Source organism: Choloepus didactylus, chromosome 6 (assembly GCF_015220235.1).
Source record: "Choloepus didactylus isolate mChoDid1 chromosome 6, mChoDid1.pri, whole genome shotgun sequence".
In the NCBI taxonomy this organism is placed as follows: Eukaryota; Metazoa; Chordata; class Mammalia; order Pilosa; family Megalonychidae; genus Choloepus; species Choloepus didactylus.
The window spans coordinates 10,433,330-10,446,027 of NC_051312.1; the positions used below are offsets into that span (position 1 = coordinate 10,433,330).

The window sequence follows — 12,698 nt, forward strand, 5'->3', positions numbered from 1 at the left end:
GGGGAGAAGGTAAGAGGACAGCTGTGGAAGGGCTCCAGCACAGCTGATACAGGACCTGAGGGAGGAGGGGCCAAAGGGGAAGCCTTGGATTTGAGGATTTGAGGATTAGGGACAAGGGTCACATCAGCACCTCTCAAACTGTGCTTCCATTGTCCTCTTATCCCAAGCTTTACAAAGCTGCTGAAATGCACAACTGAAATCACGAGATCTCAGTGCCCATCCTGACTCTGACCCGCTTTCCTCTCTGGCTCTTATTTTCTCATCTGGGAAATGAAGAAGTAGGATTTGACAAGCTCTGGCAGTCTGTGCGTCTGGCTCTGCTCTTCTGAGCAGGTCCATGAGGCACTGTCCCTGAGTGAGGGCTCTCCAGAATCACCGAAAGGCTTCCTTTTGATCTCTGCCCCTCCCCAACCCCTTCAGCTTCTGCTGACTAGGGGCCTTTTTCCAATTTTCCACATTCTTGCCCCAAGTGTAATTTGCACATGGATGGATGACAGGAGACCTAGGTTCTGAATCAGCCCTAACATTAGCTAGTTGTGTGACCTTTAGTCAAGAGTCCTGACCCCTCTGTCCCCAACCGCACACATGCCACACACTCGGCCGGCTCCTAGGCTTTTCTCCACATCTCACGTCCCCCAGCCCTGGACCTCGGGCAGCTATTTGGACAGGTCAGAAGAAAGCAGCAGAAACCGCTGAGGACCACACCCTGGAGAAGATGGGTATCTTCCAGGTGTGATTGCTCTGAAGCCTCAGGCTGGGGAAGCAAGCCTGAAAGCCGATCTCCCCGAGGGCGTGGCTCCAAAATGCTGGCAAATAAAAACTCAGTGAGCCAGCGGCAGCCCAGAGACCAGCAGGAGGCACTGGGAGACGTAAGCTACTCTGTTCCCGGGCCTTGGAAGTGGTGAGCAAGCTGAGGCAGGAGGAACTCGGGAGGGCCTGGAGGCTGTGGACAAGGGTACTGCAGGCAAGGGGGCAGATGGAGGGAGGAAGATGTTTGCATTCCAGATGGTGAGAGAAACTCCAAAGGAGAATCCCTGCACAGTGGGCTGACACTCAAGTCACATCCAGAGACAGCCACTCACACTTAACACCCAGAGTCACGCTTGCAAGGCAGGACCCACAGACAACCACCCAAAGGCAGACACAGGCACGCCCTCCCTCACGCCAAGTCAGATGGACCAAGCTGACCCTCATACATCATCCAGAGGCATGCAGTACCTGAAGAGCCCCCTGCCACCTGCACACCTGGTAGAGACAGCTCTCCCCACTGTGTTTTCAGATGCTAATGGCGACCCCGCAAACCCTGCTGCTCTGCCTGCTGGTCCTAGCAGCCACTGAAGGCTGGGGTCGGAAGGCTGCCATTCCAGGCTGCTACTTGTACTGTGAGTAATGGACCAGAGAGCTAGGAGGAAGGGAAGCTTGGGTGGGGGTAGGGGGGTAGGGGTTGGCAGGTAGCACCCTAGACAGGAGCCAGGCAGGCCTTAGCAGAGGCCCCTCTACCGCTCCCTCATTTCCTTCTAGCCTTCAATGTAACGGTGCGAAGTGACCCCCAAGGCACCTGTCGGGGTGCCCATGTGGCACAGGCCTGTGTGGGCTACTGCGAGTCCAGCGCCTTCCCCTCCCGATACTCTGTGCTGGTGGCCAGTGGCTATCGGCACAACATCACCTCCGTCTCCCAGTGCTGCACGATCAGCAGCCTGAAGAAGGTGAGGGGGCCAAGCCCAGTGGGGGTGGGGGGAAGCAGGGGCGATGGGGATCTGAGATGGCCCCAAAGAAGGGTTCTGGGGTGCAGCCTGTGCTCTCCCACAGGTGAAGGTGCAGCTGCAGTGTGCGGGGAACCGGAGGGAGGAGTTGGAGCTCTTCACAGCCAGGGCCTGTCAGTGTGACATGTGCCGCCTCTCCCGCTACTAGGCCTCCTTTGCCCTCCTCCCTCCCCTGCTCAGTGGATTTGTTGTCCTGGAAGAAGCAAGGGTCTGGGATTCAGAAAACTGGAAGGGGTCCCAACCCTGCCAGTAATGTACTATGGGATTTTTTTTTAATGAGGGGTTGTTCTGGCTCTTACTATCTCTAGATGTTGTGGTTATAACCTCCTGAGAAGAGGCCTGACCCTTCTAATCAGTCTTGCATCGTTCCACTTCTCCGTCCCTAACCCTAAATAAAGCAAGCAGGTCTCAAGTGTCTCTCTTTATTAAGTCCACCCCCAGCCAGGGGAAGGGGGATAGACCATGATCACTGTGACCACCCACCTTGCCCCAGGACACTGGGAATCTCTTCTTGACTGTGCCCTCACCCCTCCCCCTGCCCAATAAATAAATAAGGGTCGAGGAAGTACAGGGTGAGGGAAGGGAGGGAAAGAGGATGCCCCAGGCCCAGAATAGTGTCTTTGTTGCAGGTAGGTAGGAGGAGAATAAATAGACCATGGATCCCATGGTGGGGGTGAGGAAGGACCTCGCGCTGGCACAAGGTAGGGGCAGGCCAGGGGACAAGCCCCCTTGCCCTAGGCCCAGAGCTGGGGAGTGGGAGCCTGCCCGCAGCTGTCTAGGGCCCAGCTTTGCAGGACAAGGGTAGGTCCATGACGGCAGCTTCCTGCTCAAGCTCGCCCTGGCCAAGTCCTGTCACGAGGGCCTGAGAGTTCTGCTGTCAAGACCGCCATCTCCTCTCCTCCTTTCCCCCAGTGAAGGCTGTGCACGCCGGGCCAGGTGGGGAGTCTTCAGAGCCCATTCTGGCCAGGCCAGGGGTAGGTGTGTGTCTCTGGGCCCCTGGGCAGGAGAAGGGATGGAGGGACTGGGAGCTCTGGGTTTCACTCCTCCCCTCCTAGGGAGATCTCTAGCTCTGACCTCCACTGGTGGCCACTTGGGGTGTAAGCCGCTGGAGGGGGGCCTCCTTGGCTCCCTGGGTCCCCTGTAACCGGCGTAGCCGTAGCTCCTCCAGGCCTTGCCACAGCTCCTGGCGTTCCCGGGCTTTCTGCTGTTCCCTGGGGAGAGAGGGTGAGGCAGCTCCCCTGCTCTGGGCCCGGTCTACAGCCCAGCCTCCCTTACCACGACACCGCCCAGCTACCGAGGGAGGGCTCGGCGCCCCTTCCTGCTCTGACTCCATTGGAACCCTGTGCTCAGGGAAGGGGCAGTGAGACCAATCCCAGCCTGTGGGCCTGGGGACAGTGTAATAGCTTAGCCCTGAGTGTCCTAGGCTGGAGGTTCGGAAGTGACAGTGAGTCAGAACAGCTCATACCTGGAAGAACTATTTGGAAGAATGACTTGAGATTGCAGTGGGTAGTCACGCATAGGATGGCCTAGCACTTGGCAGGAACATAAGGGAGAGACTAAATATCTGACCCAATGGGTCATGGGGTAGTCCCATAAGGTTTTCCCAACTTTGAGGATCTTATTCCTTCCTGCTTTTTTTTCCCTTCTCCCCCAGGGCTCTGCCCCCAGCACTCACTGCTGCTTTTCCAGCTTGTAGGAGGCTGTGAGCTCATCAAACAGTTTCCCATTCATCTCCATGAAGGTCTTGAGCACATTGTAGATGAGAGAGACGATGGTTCTTGGGAGGGTCAAGGGAGGACGGATGAAGAGAGGAGAGCAACTTCAACATAGCCCCACCTGCTTCTCCTGCCTTCCGGCCTACTCCCTAGTCCCCAAACATGGCACAGGCAGCCCTGAACCCAACAAACACTTCCCTCTTCCCAGCCACTTTGGATGCTTTCCCTGAGCCTTTGCAGTCTGTCCTGGTCCCAGTTTCTGTGGGTTGGGTCAAGATGTGGGCACTCACTGATTCCAGTGCTCCTTGGAGACTTGGTAGAGGGTCCCAAACACAGCAGGCAGCACAGTGTGGCAGTTGTCCTCAATGAGGCTCAGGATATACTCATTGTTCCAGAAATACAGAGCCCGCTCTGCAACCTGGGGCAGGCGAGATGGCAGCGTGAATACCTGGTAGGGGTTTCTGTGGGAGCAAGGTGTGGCATCCACCCCCACCCCAAAACCCAGAGACCTGCCCTCCACACACCCATCCTCAGGGCTCATCTGGCCCAGTGGAGATAGGAATGTGGAGAAGAGAAAAGAGCACTGGATTTGGAGTCCAAGAGTCAGTGGCAAATCCAACTCCAGTACAGAGTGGCCAGGTGACCCTGGACAGAGCATTTAACCTTTCAGCCTGAGTTTTCTTAGGGGAAATTATAAGACTCAAATGAGATACTGGACTTTTAAGGTGTTTACTAAACTGAAGTACTGGAGTTGCTGTGAGGAAGGACTGGCTGCCACCAGTTATGGCAGAATGGGGAAAAGTCTGTCAATTCTTGCAGGAGAACGTGGGTTAGAGCCAGCCTGGATGAGTGGGGAAGGCTGGCTGGGCCTTGGAGTGGGGCTGCTGAAATGTAAATGCACCGCCCATCTCATTCCGGAGCACAATTCAGATACCAGACACATTTGCACTCAGGATCTGTCCGATCTTCCTCACCACTCCGGGAAGAGATACTGTCGGCCCATTTTGCAGATGAGGAAGCTTAGTCCGCCTCTGAGTGGCAAGTGATTTGCTCAAGGCTCCTCAGCCAGTGGGTGGCAGAGCTGAGGCTCCACCCTGGGTCTCCTGACCCTAAGTCCAGAGTCTTCCCATTACCAGACCCAGGACCGGAGGAGAAGCAGGGCAGAGGATGGTGTGTTGGGTCAGCCTTCCCTTCCACACTCCAGCCCCACCCCCACCTGTCCTCGCCCCCTACCTGGAAATGGGGGCTGGAAACACAGCGAGCCACCTGCTTGAAGAGGGGCTCCTGGATCTTCACAAACTGAGAGGGCTCAATGACATCAAGAATCTCTTCCATCTCCCCCAGAAACATCACCTGCGTCAGGGGTGGGGGCAGAGGGGACATCAACAGCTCAACACCCCCCACACACACACGCACACCTGACTGCTGTCAGGAAGCTAAGCCCTCCCAGCCTCCCTCTAGTGGGCATCAAAACCCTTCCTTGTACCTCCTTCTGGGTGCAGGTTTTTGGCCAGTATTTGAGCAGTCCCCGGATCACCTGTGGGGGTTGAAGCAGAAGGAGTCAGATCGGCCAAGTTGAGGGGGGGCCCACCTCCTTTGCCCCCTCCCCATATTACTCACATGCTCTGTCAAGGTGGCATCCTTCTCCAGGAACTGCACCACACAGTATGCCAGCTGCAGGTGAGAGGGGAGAGAAACAAGACTGGGGTCAGTGGGGACCCGACCAAGGATGGGTCACCCAGGCCAGGATGCTGGAATCTGCCCACTCACTGCCTCTCACTTCCTTATTCCTTGAGCATTTACTGAGTAGTGTGCTGGGAAGACAGCGATGATCTCACAGGAGAAGGAGTCAGCAACTGATGCTTATAAATTTTGCAAAAAGCTCCATAATAGAATTACGTATCACAATCCATGAGAATATAGAAGGAGGAGAGTTTAAGTCTGTCTCGGGCAGGTAGAGAGGGGAAGGAAGGGCCTGAAGAAGGGTTCCCAGAGCTGATGGCTGAGAAGAGCCTTAAAACATCAGTGGGCATTCTCTAAGACAGATGTAAAGAACTAGTATAAGAAAAAGACAGTGAGAGAAGATCCCATGAGTTCATGATTCGGGGTGGCTGCAGCCTGGGCTATGGAGGAGCTGCGGCCACATGAGCGGCAGGCTGAGAAGCTGACCTTCCAGCCTGGGGTGGCTGCCCTGCGTATCTCACGAGCTCCCAGCCACAGCAGGACTGAGCCTGGGCCTCACCTGGGCGTGAAAGACAGACAGCGACTTGACGGAATGCAGGGGAATCAGAACCCGGACCAGGAATTGCTTGTGCTCGGTCTTCAGGGGCAGCGCAAAACCATTGATGATGCTGAGAAGGGGGCAGAAGACAGAAAGAGGGCTCAGATGTCCTGGCCCCTGGCCCTCCTCCCAGAATCCAGCTGCTGCAGCTTAGACCCAAAGGGAATCACCTTCCCAAGATCTCCAGCAGCTCAGCTACGCCATTGAAGTGCTCAAGTTCATAGATGAACCTGCAGAGGGGAAGAGAAGAATGTAGAAGGGCTCAGAGCAATTGGGGCAGCTCCCCTCCCCTCTAGCCATCCACCCTCCACTCTTCATGCCAGTCGGCTAAAGAATGACATAGCATCTACCCCACTGTGTAATTTTCAAAATTATCCCGGGAGATAGGGTTTGATAGATCCATTATACAGATGAAAAATTGAGAAAGAGGTTAAATGAAACTTGCCCTAAAGCTTTGAGCTCCATAGGGAGAGGGGTCATGTCTTCCCTATTTTGTAGCTAATAAGAGCTAGTGTGATTGAGTCCCAGCCTTGGTCCAGGGACTAGCCTATGTTCTTCAGAGGCATCACTTGTTTCATCTCAAAGACTATCCTTGAGTTATTTCAGGCATTAACCCCATTCTAGCTTAAATAATTTTTGCCCAGGTTCACCCAAATATGGAAACCAAACTCAAATGCAGCCCATCTAGCTCTGGAGTCATGCTCTCAACTACAAGGCCATGGGGTCCCCTGGTGCCCGGCGTGCATCCACACTACACACATTTGCAGAAAGAATGTCTTTGGGTCCTTATGGCCCAGCACAGTAAGAATCAAAAGTTTTAGATCCTGGGTCCCAGGCATTGACCTAGTGCCTGCAAACCACTTCTTCTCTCTCAGCCTCCATTTCCTCATCTATAAAATGGAAAAAAGTATCCTTTCCCCTTTCACTGGCTTTACATAATCAATATACAAGAGAGAACTCAGTAAGCCAGAGTTCCACAGGGCACCGCCAGCCCTGGAGCCTTTGCCTCAGTCTTCCCCTAAGAAGCCCTCCCTCCCTCCTGGGTCTCCAGGGGGGTGGCAGCAGCACTCACCGGAGGAAGATGTGATTGCACTGTTTGCGGATGTAGGCCCGGAGCCCCAGGAACTTGCCGTAGACACGGTGCAGGATGGTCTTGAGGTACTCACGCTCCCGGGGGTCCTCACTATCAAAAAGCTCCAAGAGCTGTGGGTCCCAGGGTCAGGGGTCAGGAAGGAGGCCAACCCCAGGCTGCGTCTGTCCCATGCCCACACCCTCAGAGGGTCCAACCCAGACCCACGACATCCCCGGCCTGGGCTCCCCACTTCACCGTCAGAACAAACTTTTGATCCACATATCTCTTGGCCACAGAGGGCTGGAAGTCTGGGCTCTCCAAGAAACGCAGGAAAAACTCATATACCAGCTGGGGGAGGACAGACAAAAAGGTAGAAGCTCAGTAATAGCCTTCCACACTCATCCAACACTCCAGGGCCCAAGGACACCCTTCCCCAGCCTTTCATACCTGCAGATGCGGCCACGAAGGCTCAAGGTTGGGTTCATCCTCTTCAGGGTCAAATTCAGGGTTCTCACTGGGCGGCAGGGTCCGGAAGATATTCACTGAGATCTGAGGAGCACAGTTGGGGTTCTTTAAGGAAGAGCCCTTGAAGGCAGAAGCCAGAGGGTTCCTCCTCCCAAGTTCTGAGGGTCGACCTCAGCACCTGCCCCAGCAAGCAATTCACTCCTTGGACAATCTTTCATTCAACACCTCCTGTGTGCCAGCACTGGGTCTGGGCTGGGGACCCAAGAGTGGATAAGACATACCAAGCCCTCTAGGCAGGTGCAGTCCTGGGTGGGGGGAGATAAAGCTGGAAGCAGTGAGGTCAATAGACATTCTAGGCAAGAAAAGGGAAAATTCTAGCTTGGGCAATCAGAGAGGGCTTCCTGGAAGAGGGGGCAGCTGAGTCAAGCCAAGGAAGGTGAGGGCCCTGCAGGCCCAGGAGGCACAGAGATACCTACTCTGGCCAGGCATTGGATAGCAGAGGGCTGTGGAGGGGAACAGATGTTGGGGTCCTTGAGCCAAGCCCAAGAGCCTGGGGTTTATTCCCTGCACAGGGGCCCCGTGGGCAGGGCAGCAGGTTGCCCACACCCCCTAAGATTCCCCAGTCTGATGCCCCAGTGCTCACCATGCGGATGATGTCTGGATAGACGGGCTCGATGAGGACCCCCCGAGTGCTCCCCACACACTCCACCAGTTCATTGAGAGCCGCCCGCTTCACCTCCTTCCCCTTGAGATCGGCTACACAATCCAGGAAGTCAAACATCACCCCACACTGGGCCAGCTTCCGGCTCAGCAGCTCGTGCAGCTCAGAGGCCGGCACATCTGGGGAGGGTGGGAGAGGGGCTGAGCCTGCGTCCAGCTGCCACCAGACGGGCTGGTTCTCCAAAGCCCTAGGGCTAGTTCTTGAGGTACCTCCCCTGCTCTCCAGACCAGTAGGGGGTGGGGGGTGGTTATCCTCAGAGAGCATGATGATCAGATGGACAGCAAGACCACAGACCCGGGATGCCTGGGCTTTCCACAGGTGTCCAAAACGGCCGCCACCCCCCTCACAGGTGTGCACCCTGTTCTAAGAGCCAGAAGTGGGGGTAGGGGTGGCTCAGGGCAGAGGCTGGGCCCGTGGGGCCCTAAGGCCCAAGTGGTAGTGGAGAGCCACGCCACACACCTGCTCCAGGACCCTGGTGGCTGCCATCCCGGAACACAGGCTGTAGGCCCCACCCTTAGCCCTGGTCTGCCCCCCAGATGCCACTCCCCCAGGGATGCCAGACCAGCCAGGCAGTGCATCAGCAAAGAGGGTAGGGGGGACTGGAGGAGTCACTGGCCTGGAAGGGGCCATCCATGCTGCCTCTGATGGCAGTCCTGGCTGCTTCGCGCTCCCCTCTGGGACGCAGGTGCCCTGCCCGCCAGCCTGACCTCACCTTTGAGCAGGGGCAGTGGTGTGAGCTCCTGCTGGTTGCTCTGGTAGCGGAACTGCGAGGAACTGTGGGAGCGCCGGGGCCGGGTTCTGCGGAGCGAGCGGCGGGAGAAGCCATCCACCTTGTCGGGTGGGGGCACAGGCGACAGCCCCGGGGAAGAGGGGCTGGTGGGGGTGCTCGCGGGGGGCAGCTTTGTCTCCATGGCGGCCAGTCGGTGGTCAGGCCTTCAGAGCCCCTGGGGTCCCCTCTGGGCCTGGAGGAGGCTGGGGGAGGCTGGGCTGACTAACTTGGGCCCATCCTGCTGGGGCATTGGGGGGTAAGGGGGCACGACCACAGTCCTAAGCGCCCCCCCAGGGCCTTTGAAACTGCCCAGTCCTGGGGGGGCAGGCAGGTTAGAGAGGAGGATGGCTCAGGCCTCAGATCCTTCCTGGGGGTCCCAAAGAGGCCAGTTAGGGTTCCACCCTGGCTCTGATGAAGTCAGGGCAAGAAAGAATGAGAGAGAGAGAGAGAGAGTCGGTCAGTCAGTTCTTTCTGAAAAGACCACCTAGTGAGGCTGCAGCCAAGTGCCCAAGTCAAGTCATCTTTTCCTCTCCTCCCCGGCCCAGACCCTGGAATAGAGATGCAGCCTCCAAAAGTGAAGATGTCCTTCCTGGCTCCTGGCCAGACTGAGAGGCCCCTGGCTCACAACGACCCCTCCCCAGCCAGCCCCTTCCTCATCCCGGCTGCCTTACAGAATGGGGTTCCGACCCTGGGACCAGCCGCTCGAATCGGGGCCACCACTGACTCCCCAAGAATGGGGGCCCTATCTCCATGCTGCCCCCCCTCCAAGAACGCGGGCACCCTCTCCCACCTAGCCCCTAAACCTCATCTACCCATGGTGGTGGGGGGACACTCACTTCTCAGAAACCCAGACTTTGGTCCCTAACCCCGAGGGGCTGCCTGCGGCAGGGGAACAGCAGCTCAGGGCTCCCTCGCAGCAGGTCCGCTCTGGGCGCTGGGGCTGGGCGGCGGCGTTCCTGGGTTCTCTCTCTGGCTTCGGGGGAGCTGGAGCATCCCCCCCAGCTCAGCCCCGGCTCGGGGCGCGGGTAAACGGCGGGCTCTGGGCTGTCCCCCGGCAGCGCGGCCCTCTGCCTGAAGTCCCAGGGACTGTGACCCAGCGCGGGGCGCAGCGCAGTGGGAGCCCAGCTCTGTGCCACCGGCACCCGCCGCCCAGCTGCTCAAGATGACATCGTCACCTCCCTCCACCGGGCCCGCACCTCCCGGGGGGTGGGGGGGCTGCGTCAGGAAGGCCAGGGGCCGCTGGGAGATGTAGTCCCGGCACCACCTAAAGGGACCTCCCAGGCGGAAGGGGTTGTAACTCCACTGTGGGACTCCAAACTCTGGGAAGAAGGCTGAGACTGCAGAGCGGGGCGGGGGCCCCGCAGGGGGCTGCACTCCTGGGTTCTGGAAAGGAGACCGCATAGGGAAGGAGGAGGACTCAGGAGTTTGCACCAGGAAGCTAGGAGGGGTGTTGCCAGGACACTGGCGGGTAACAGGCCCAGCATCCTACGCTGGACCAAAGACTTGCCTGATCCATCCATGCTTCGGGCCACCCCCGTGGGAACCCCACCCCACCCCAGAAGGACTGGGTGCTTCAGAGGCCCTTTGGAAACCGGCACTGGACTGGTTAATAGTTGGGGGTGGGGGTGGGGGGGCGGTGGTCCGAGCCTGCCGGGAGGGGAGTGGTTTTGCAGAGGCTGCTGGGAAATGTAGTCCGTCCTCAAGGCCTGCAGCCCCTCCCCCCCTCCCGTCCCTTGTTACTGCGGTGACATCATAGTCTCAGGCTTAAAGGGCCAGCCCTAAAGTGGCAGAGCGTGAGAGAAGGTGTCCTCCTGGATTCCCACCCCTCCCCAGGCGGGCTGGCCTCCCTGGACAGACCTTCCAGCACCTCTGAACCCAAAGATGCACCGCTGGGGTCTCTTGGTCAAAACCCTGCTGCAGGTGCAGGGGATCTGAGGCACAGGTGGGGTTCCAGGAGTTTGGCATGCCAGCCAAAAGTTTCCAGTCTGCAATCCGGGGCCCCCTTCTTGGACCCCAGAGCCCAGCACCTTTCATTCCCCTGAACCCCCACCCCCCTGCACAACTCTTTGAGATCTTCCCCTGGAAGTTGTGCCTGGATGAACCATGAATGGGTCCTTAGCAATCCTACGCCCCCTGCTGACTGGGCAGTGAGGTCAGGGAGGGAGCTTGGGCCCTTCTCGGAGTCTGACCGAGCCTGCTTCAGGCCTTGGTGGCCACTCAGTCTCTGGGGGAACTGCCCAGCCATCCTGCAGAGGGAGTCGGGGTACCCAAGAGGTGCCCACCTGCTGGCACAACCCAGGCCCAGGCTGAGGGTGCAGTTTAGCCAGGCTGGGTTCCAGGACGTACCACTGGGGACCTGGCCCTACCCCACCAAAAACAAAACAAAACAAAAACTTAAAACGAGCCCGTGTCCCCTCGTCTGTCAAATGGGAATTCATAATCTCCCTCCTTGCCTGCCTCACAGGCTGAGGAGATGCAGGCTCTCCACATTCCTCCACAAAAATCTGCAGGGTGTACTGGCCCACAGAGCCTTCTCCAGCCAGGTGAGGACTTCGAGGGCCAGAGAGGAGACGTGCCTTGCCTGAGGTCACACAGCCTGACATGGGAAGCCAGAACCAGCAGCCGGGCTTCCAGCTCCCAGCCTAAGTCAGGAGTGCCCCAGCTCCAACCCACCACCCCCAGGCCCCCTGGGGGCCAGTGCCCTGGACTCTGGGGGACTTAAGGCCAGGCTGACCATGGGAGTCTGGGGCTTTGTACAAAGGAGATTGGGGGGCAGGGGTGGGGACGTGAGGAGAGATAGAAGAAGTGGCATTTGAACTGGGTCTCAAAATAGGTACAATGTCACCTGGGGGTATGGGGTTGAAATTTATTTTCTTTTTTTAGACGTCTTTATCAAGATATAACTTCTACTGTAAATTTCACTCTTTAAAGTGTACAATTCGATGGTTTTAGTCTATCCACAGATGAAATTTTCTCCCTACCCCCCTCCCCTTTACCCCCTAGATGTCCAGATCCCTCTATACTCCCAGATGTCCTGAGCCACCCTGGTGAGGCTCATTCAGCCTGAATACTTCCTGTTCTTTGTCATCCTCCTGGGGACCTGCACCCCTCTAGCCCCCATCCAGCAGCCTTGAGGGTCAGCGGCCTGGAAGTTTCTCCGGAGTGCCAGGGAACTCTGCTCAGGCAATTCCCCTTCCCCTTTCTTCTTATTTTTTTTAACTTTTTTTTAATTAGAGCAGTTGAAGATTTACATAAAAATCATGCAGGAAGTACAGTGTTCCCATATGCCCCCCACCCCCACCTTCCTGGCAAGCCCACCTCTCCAAAAAAAATCCAGCCCTTCTGCCCAGGAGCAACTCCAAAACCACAGGCCCCAGCCACCTTCCTTGATCCCTTCCACACCTGTCCACACCTGTGGTCCACACCTATTCTGATCCCCTTCAGAAAATTCCCGAAGGGGCCTCTTCTAGGTGGGCTATCCCTGGGGGCAGGGAGCATGTCCCCTGGGGCCTATAGCACATGCTTTTGCGTGATGAGTTTCCACCTAATCCAAAGTGGGAAGCTCCCTCTCCCCCACCCCCCGGAGCCCACCCTAAGGCAACGCCTGGCCCTCCCCCTCTCCCCTCTAAGGGGAGGAATTCTGGTCCCTCCTTCCAGACCCCTAAGTTTTCTGGGGAGCCAGTCATCCAGGAAAAGCCCCCTAATGCCCAGGGCCAGACTATTTGTTGGGGGGGCTGGACCCAGAGTTGCCTGTGCCTAAAGCAGGGCCCAAAACACCCCTATGGGGTCCCATCACCACCTTCCCTCCCCCCAAAATATCATCCACTCTACCCTGCCAATTTTTTTTTATTCATTCATTCAACTCTACTCCAAGCCCTGGGCTAGGCTATGGAGTTGGTTTTTGGTGGAGCT

The 12,698-nt window shown here is 57.3% G+C and overlaps 2 protein-coding genes across 2 annotated transcripts; one reads left to right on the forward strand and one right to left on the reverse strand.

Moving 5' to 3' along the window:
* The first annotated feature begins 760 nt into the window (after window positions 1-760).
* On the forward strand, window positions 761-2,158 carry GPHA2 (glycoprotein hormone subunit alpha 2). The gene is made up of 4 exons (XM_037839230.1): window positions 761-869; window positions 1,280-1,382; window positions 1,522-1,706; window positions 1,810-2,158. Exons 1-4 carry the CDS (start codon window positions 804-806, stop codon window positions 1,909-1,911), a joined length of 456 nt encoding a protein of 151 aa, XP_037695158.1. The 5' UTR covers window positions 761-803; the 3' UTR covers window positions 1,912-2,158.
* A 13-nt stretch (window positions 2,159-2,171) lies between these two features.
* Window positions 2,172-9,967, reverse strand: PPP2R5B (protein phosphatase 2 regulatory subunit B'beta). The gene is made up of 14 exons (XM_037839227.1): window positions 9,623-9,967; window positions 8,730-9,194; window positions 7,940-8,136; window positions 7,279-7,380; window positions 7,087-7,179; window positions 6,832-6,962; window positions 5,930-5,989; window positions 5,721-5,829; window positions 5,099-5,152; window positions 4,965-5,015; window positions 4,712-4,831; window positions 3,769-3,896; window positions 3,439-3,540; window positions 2,172-2,974 (listed from the first exon to the last, which is right to left on the reverse strand). Exons 2-14 carry the CDS (start codon window positions 8,926-8,928, stop codon window positions 2,827-2,829), a joined length of 1,494 nt encoding a protein of 497 aa, XP_037695155.1. The 5' UTR covers window positions 8,929-9,194; window positions 9,623-9,967; the 3' UTR covers window positions 2,172-2,826.
* Between the last annotated feature and the right edge of the window lie 2,731 nt (window positions 9,968-12,698).

Bases quoted from the DNA above. Each gene is read 5' to 3' on its own strand.
- GPHA2 (XM_037839230.1), top strand. From the start codon at position 804: ATGCTGGCAAATAAAAACTCAGTGAGCCAGCGGCAGCCCAGAGACCAG. The intron at 870-1,279 runs GTAAGCTACTCT...CTGTGTTTTCAG, and splicing joins AGCAGGAGGCACTGGGAGAC to ATGCTAATGGCGACCCCGCA. The intron at 1,707-1,809 runs GTGAGGGGGCCA...GCTCTCCCACAG, and splicing joins CGATCAGCAGCCTGAAGAAG to GTGAAGGTGCAGCTGCAGTG.
- PPP2R5B (XM_037839227.1), bottom strand. From the start codon at position 8,928: ATGGAGACAAAGCTGCCCCCCGCGAGCACCCCCACCAGCCCCTCTTCC. The intron at 8,137-8,729 runs GTGAGGTCAGGC...CACCCTCCCCAG, and splicing joins ACCACTGCCCCTGCTCAAAG to ATGTGCCGGCCTCTGAGCTG. The intron at 5,016-5,098 runs GTGAGTAATATG...CAACCCCCACAG, and splicing joins ATGCCACCTTGACAGAGCAT to GTGATCCGGGGACTGCTCAA.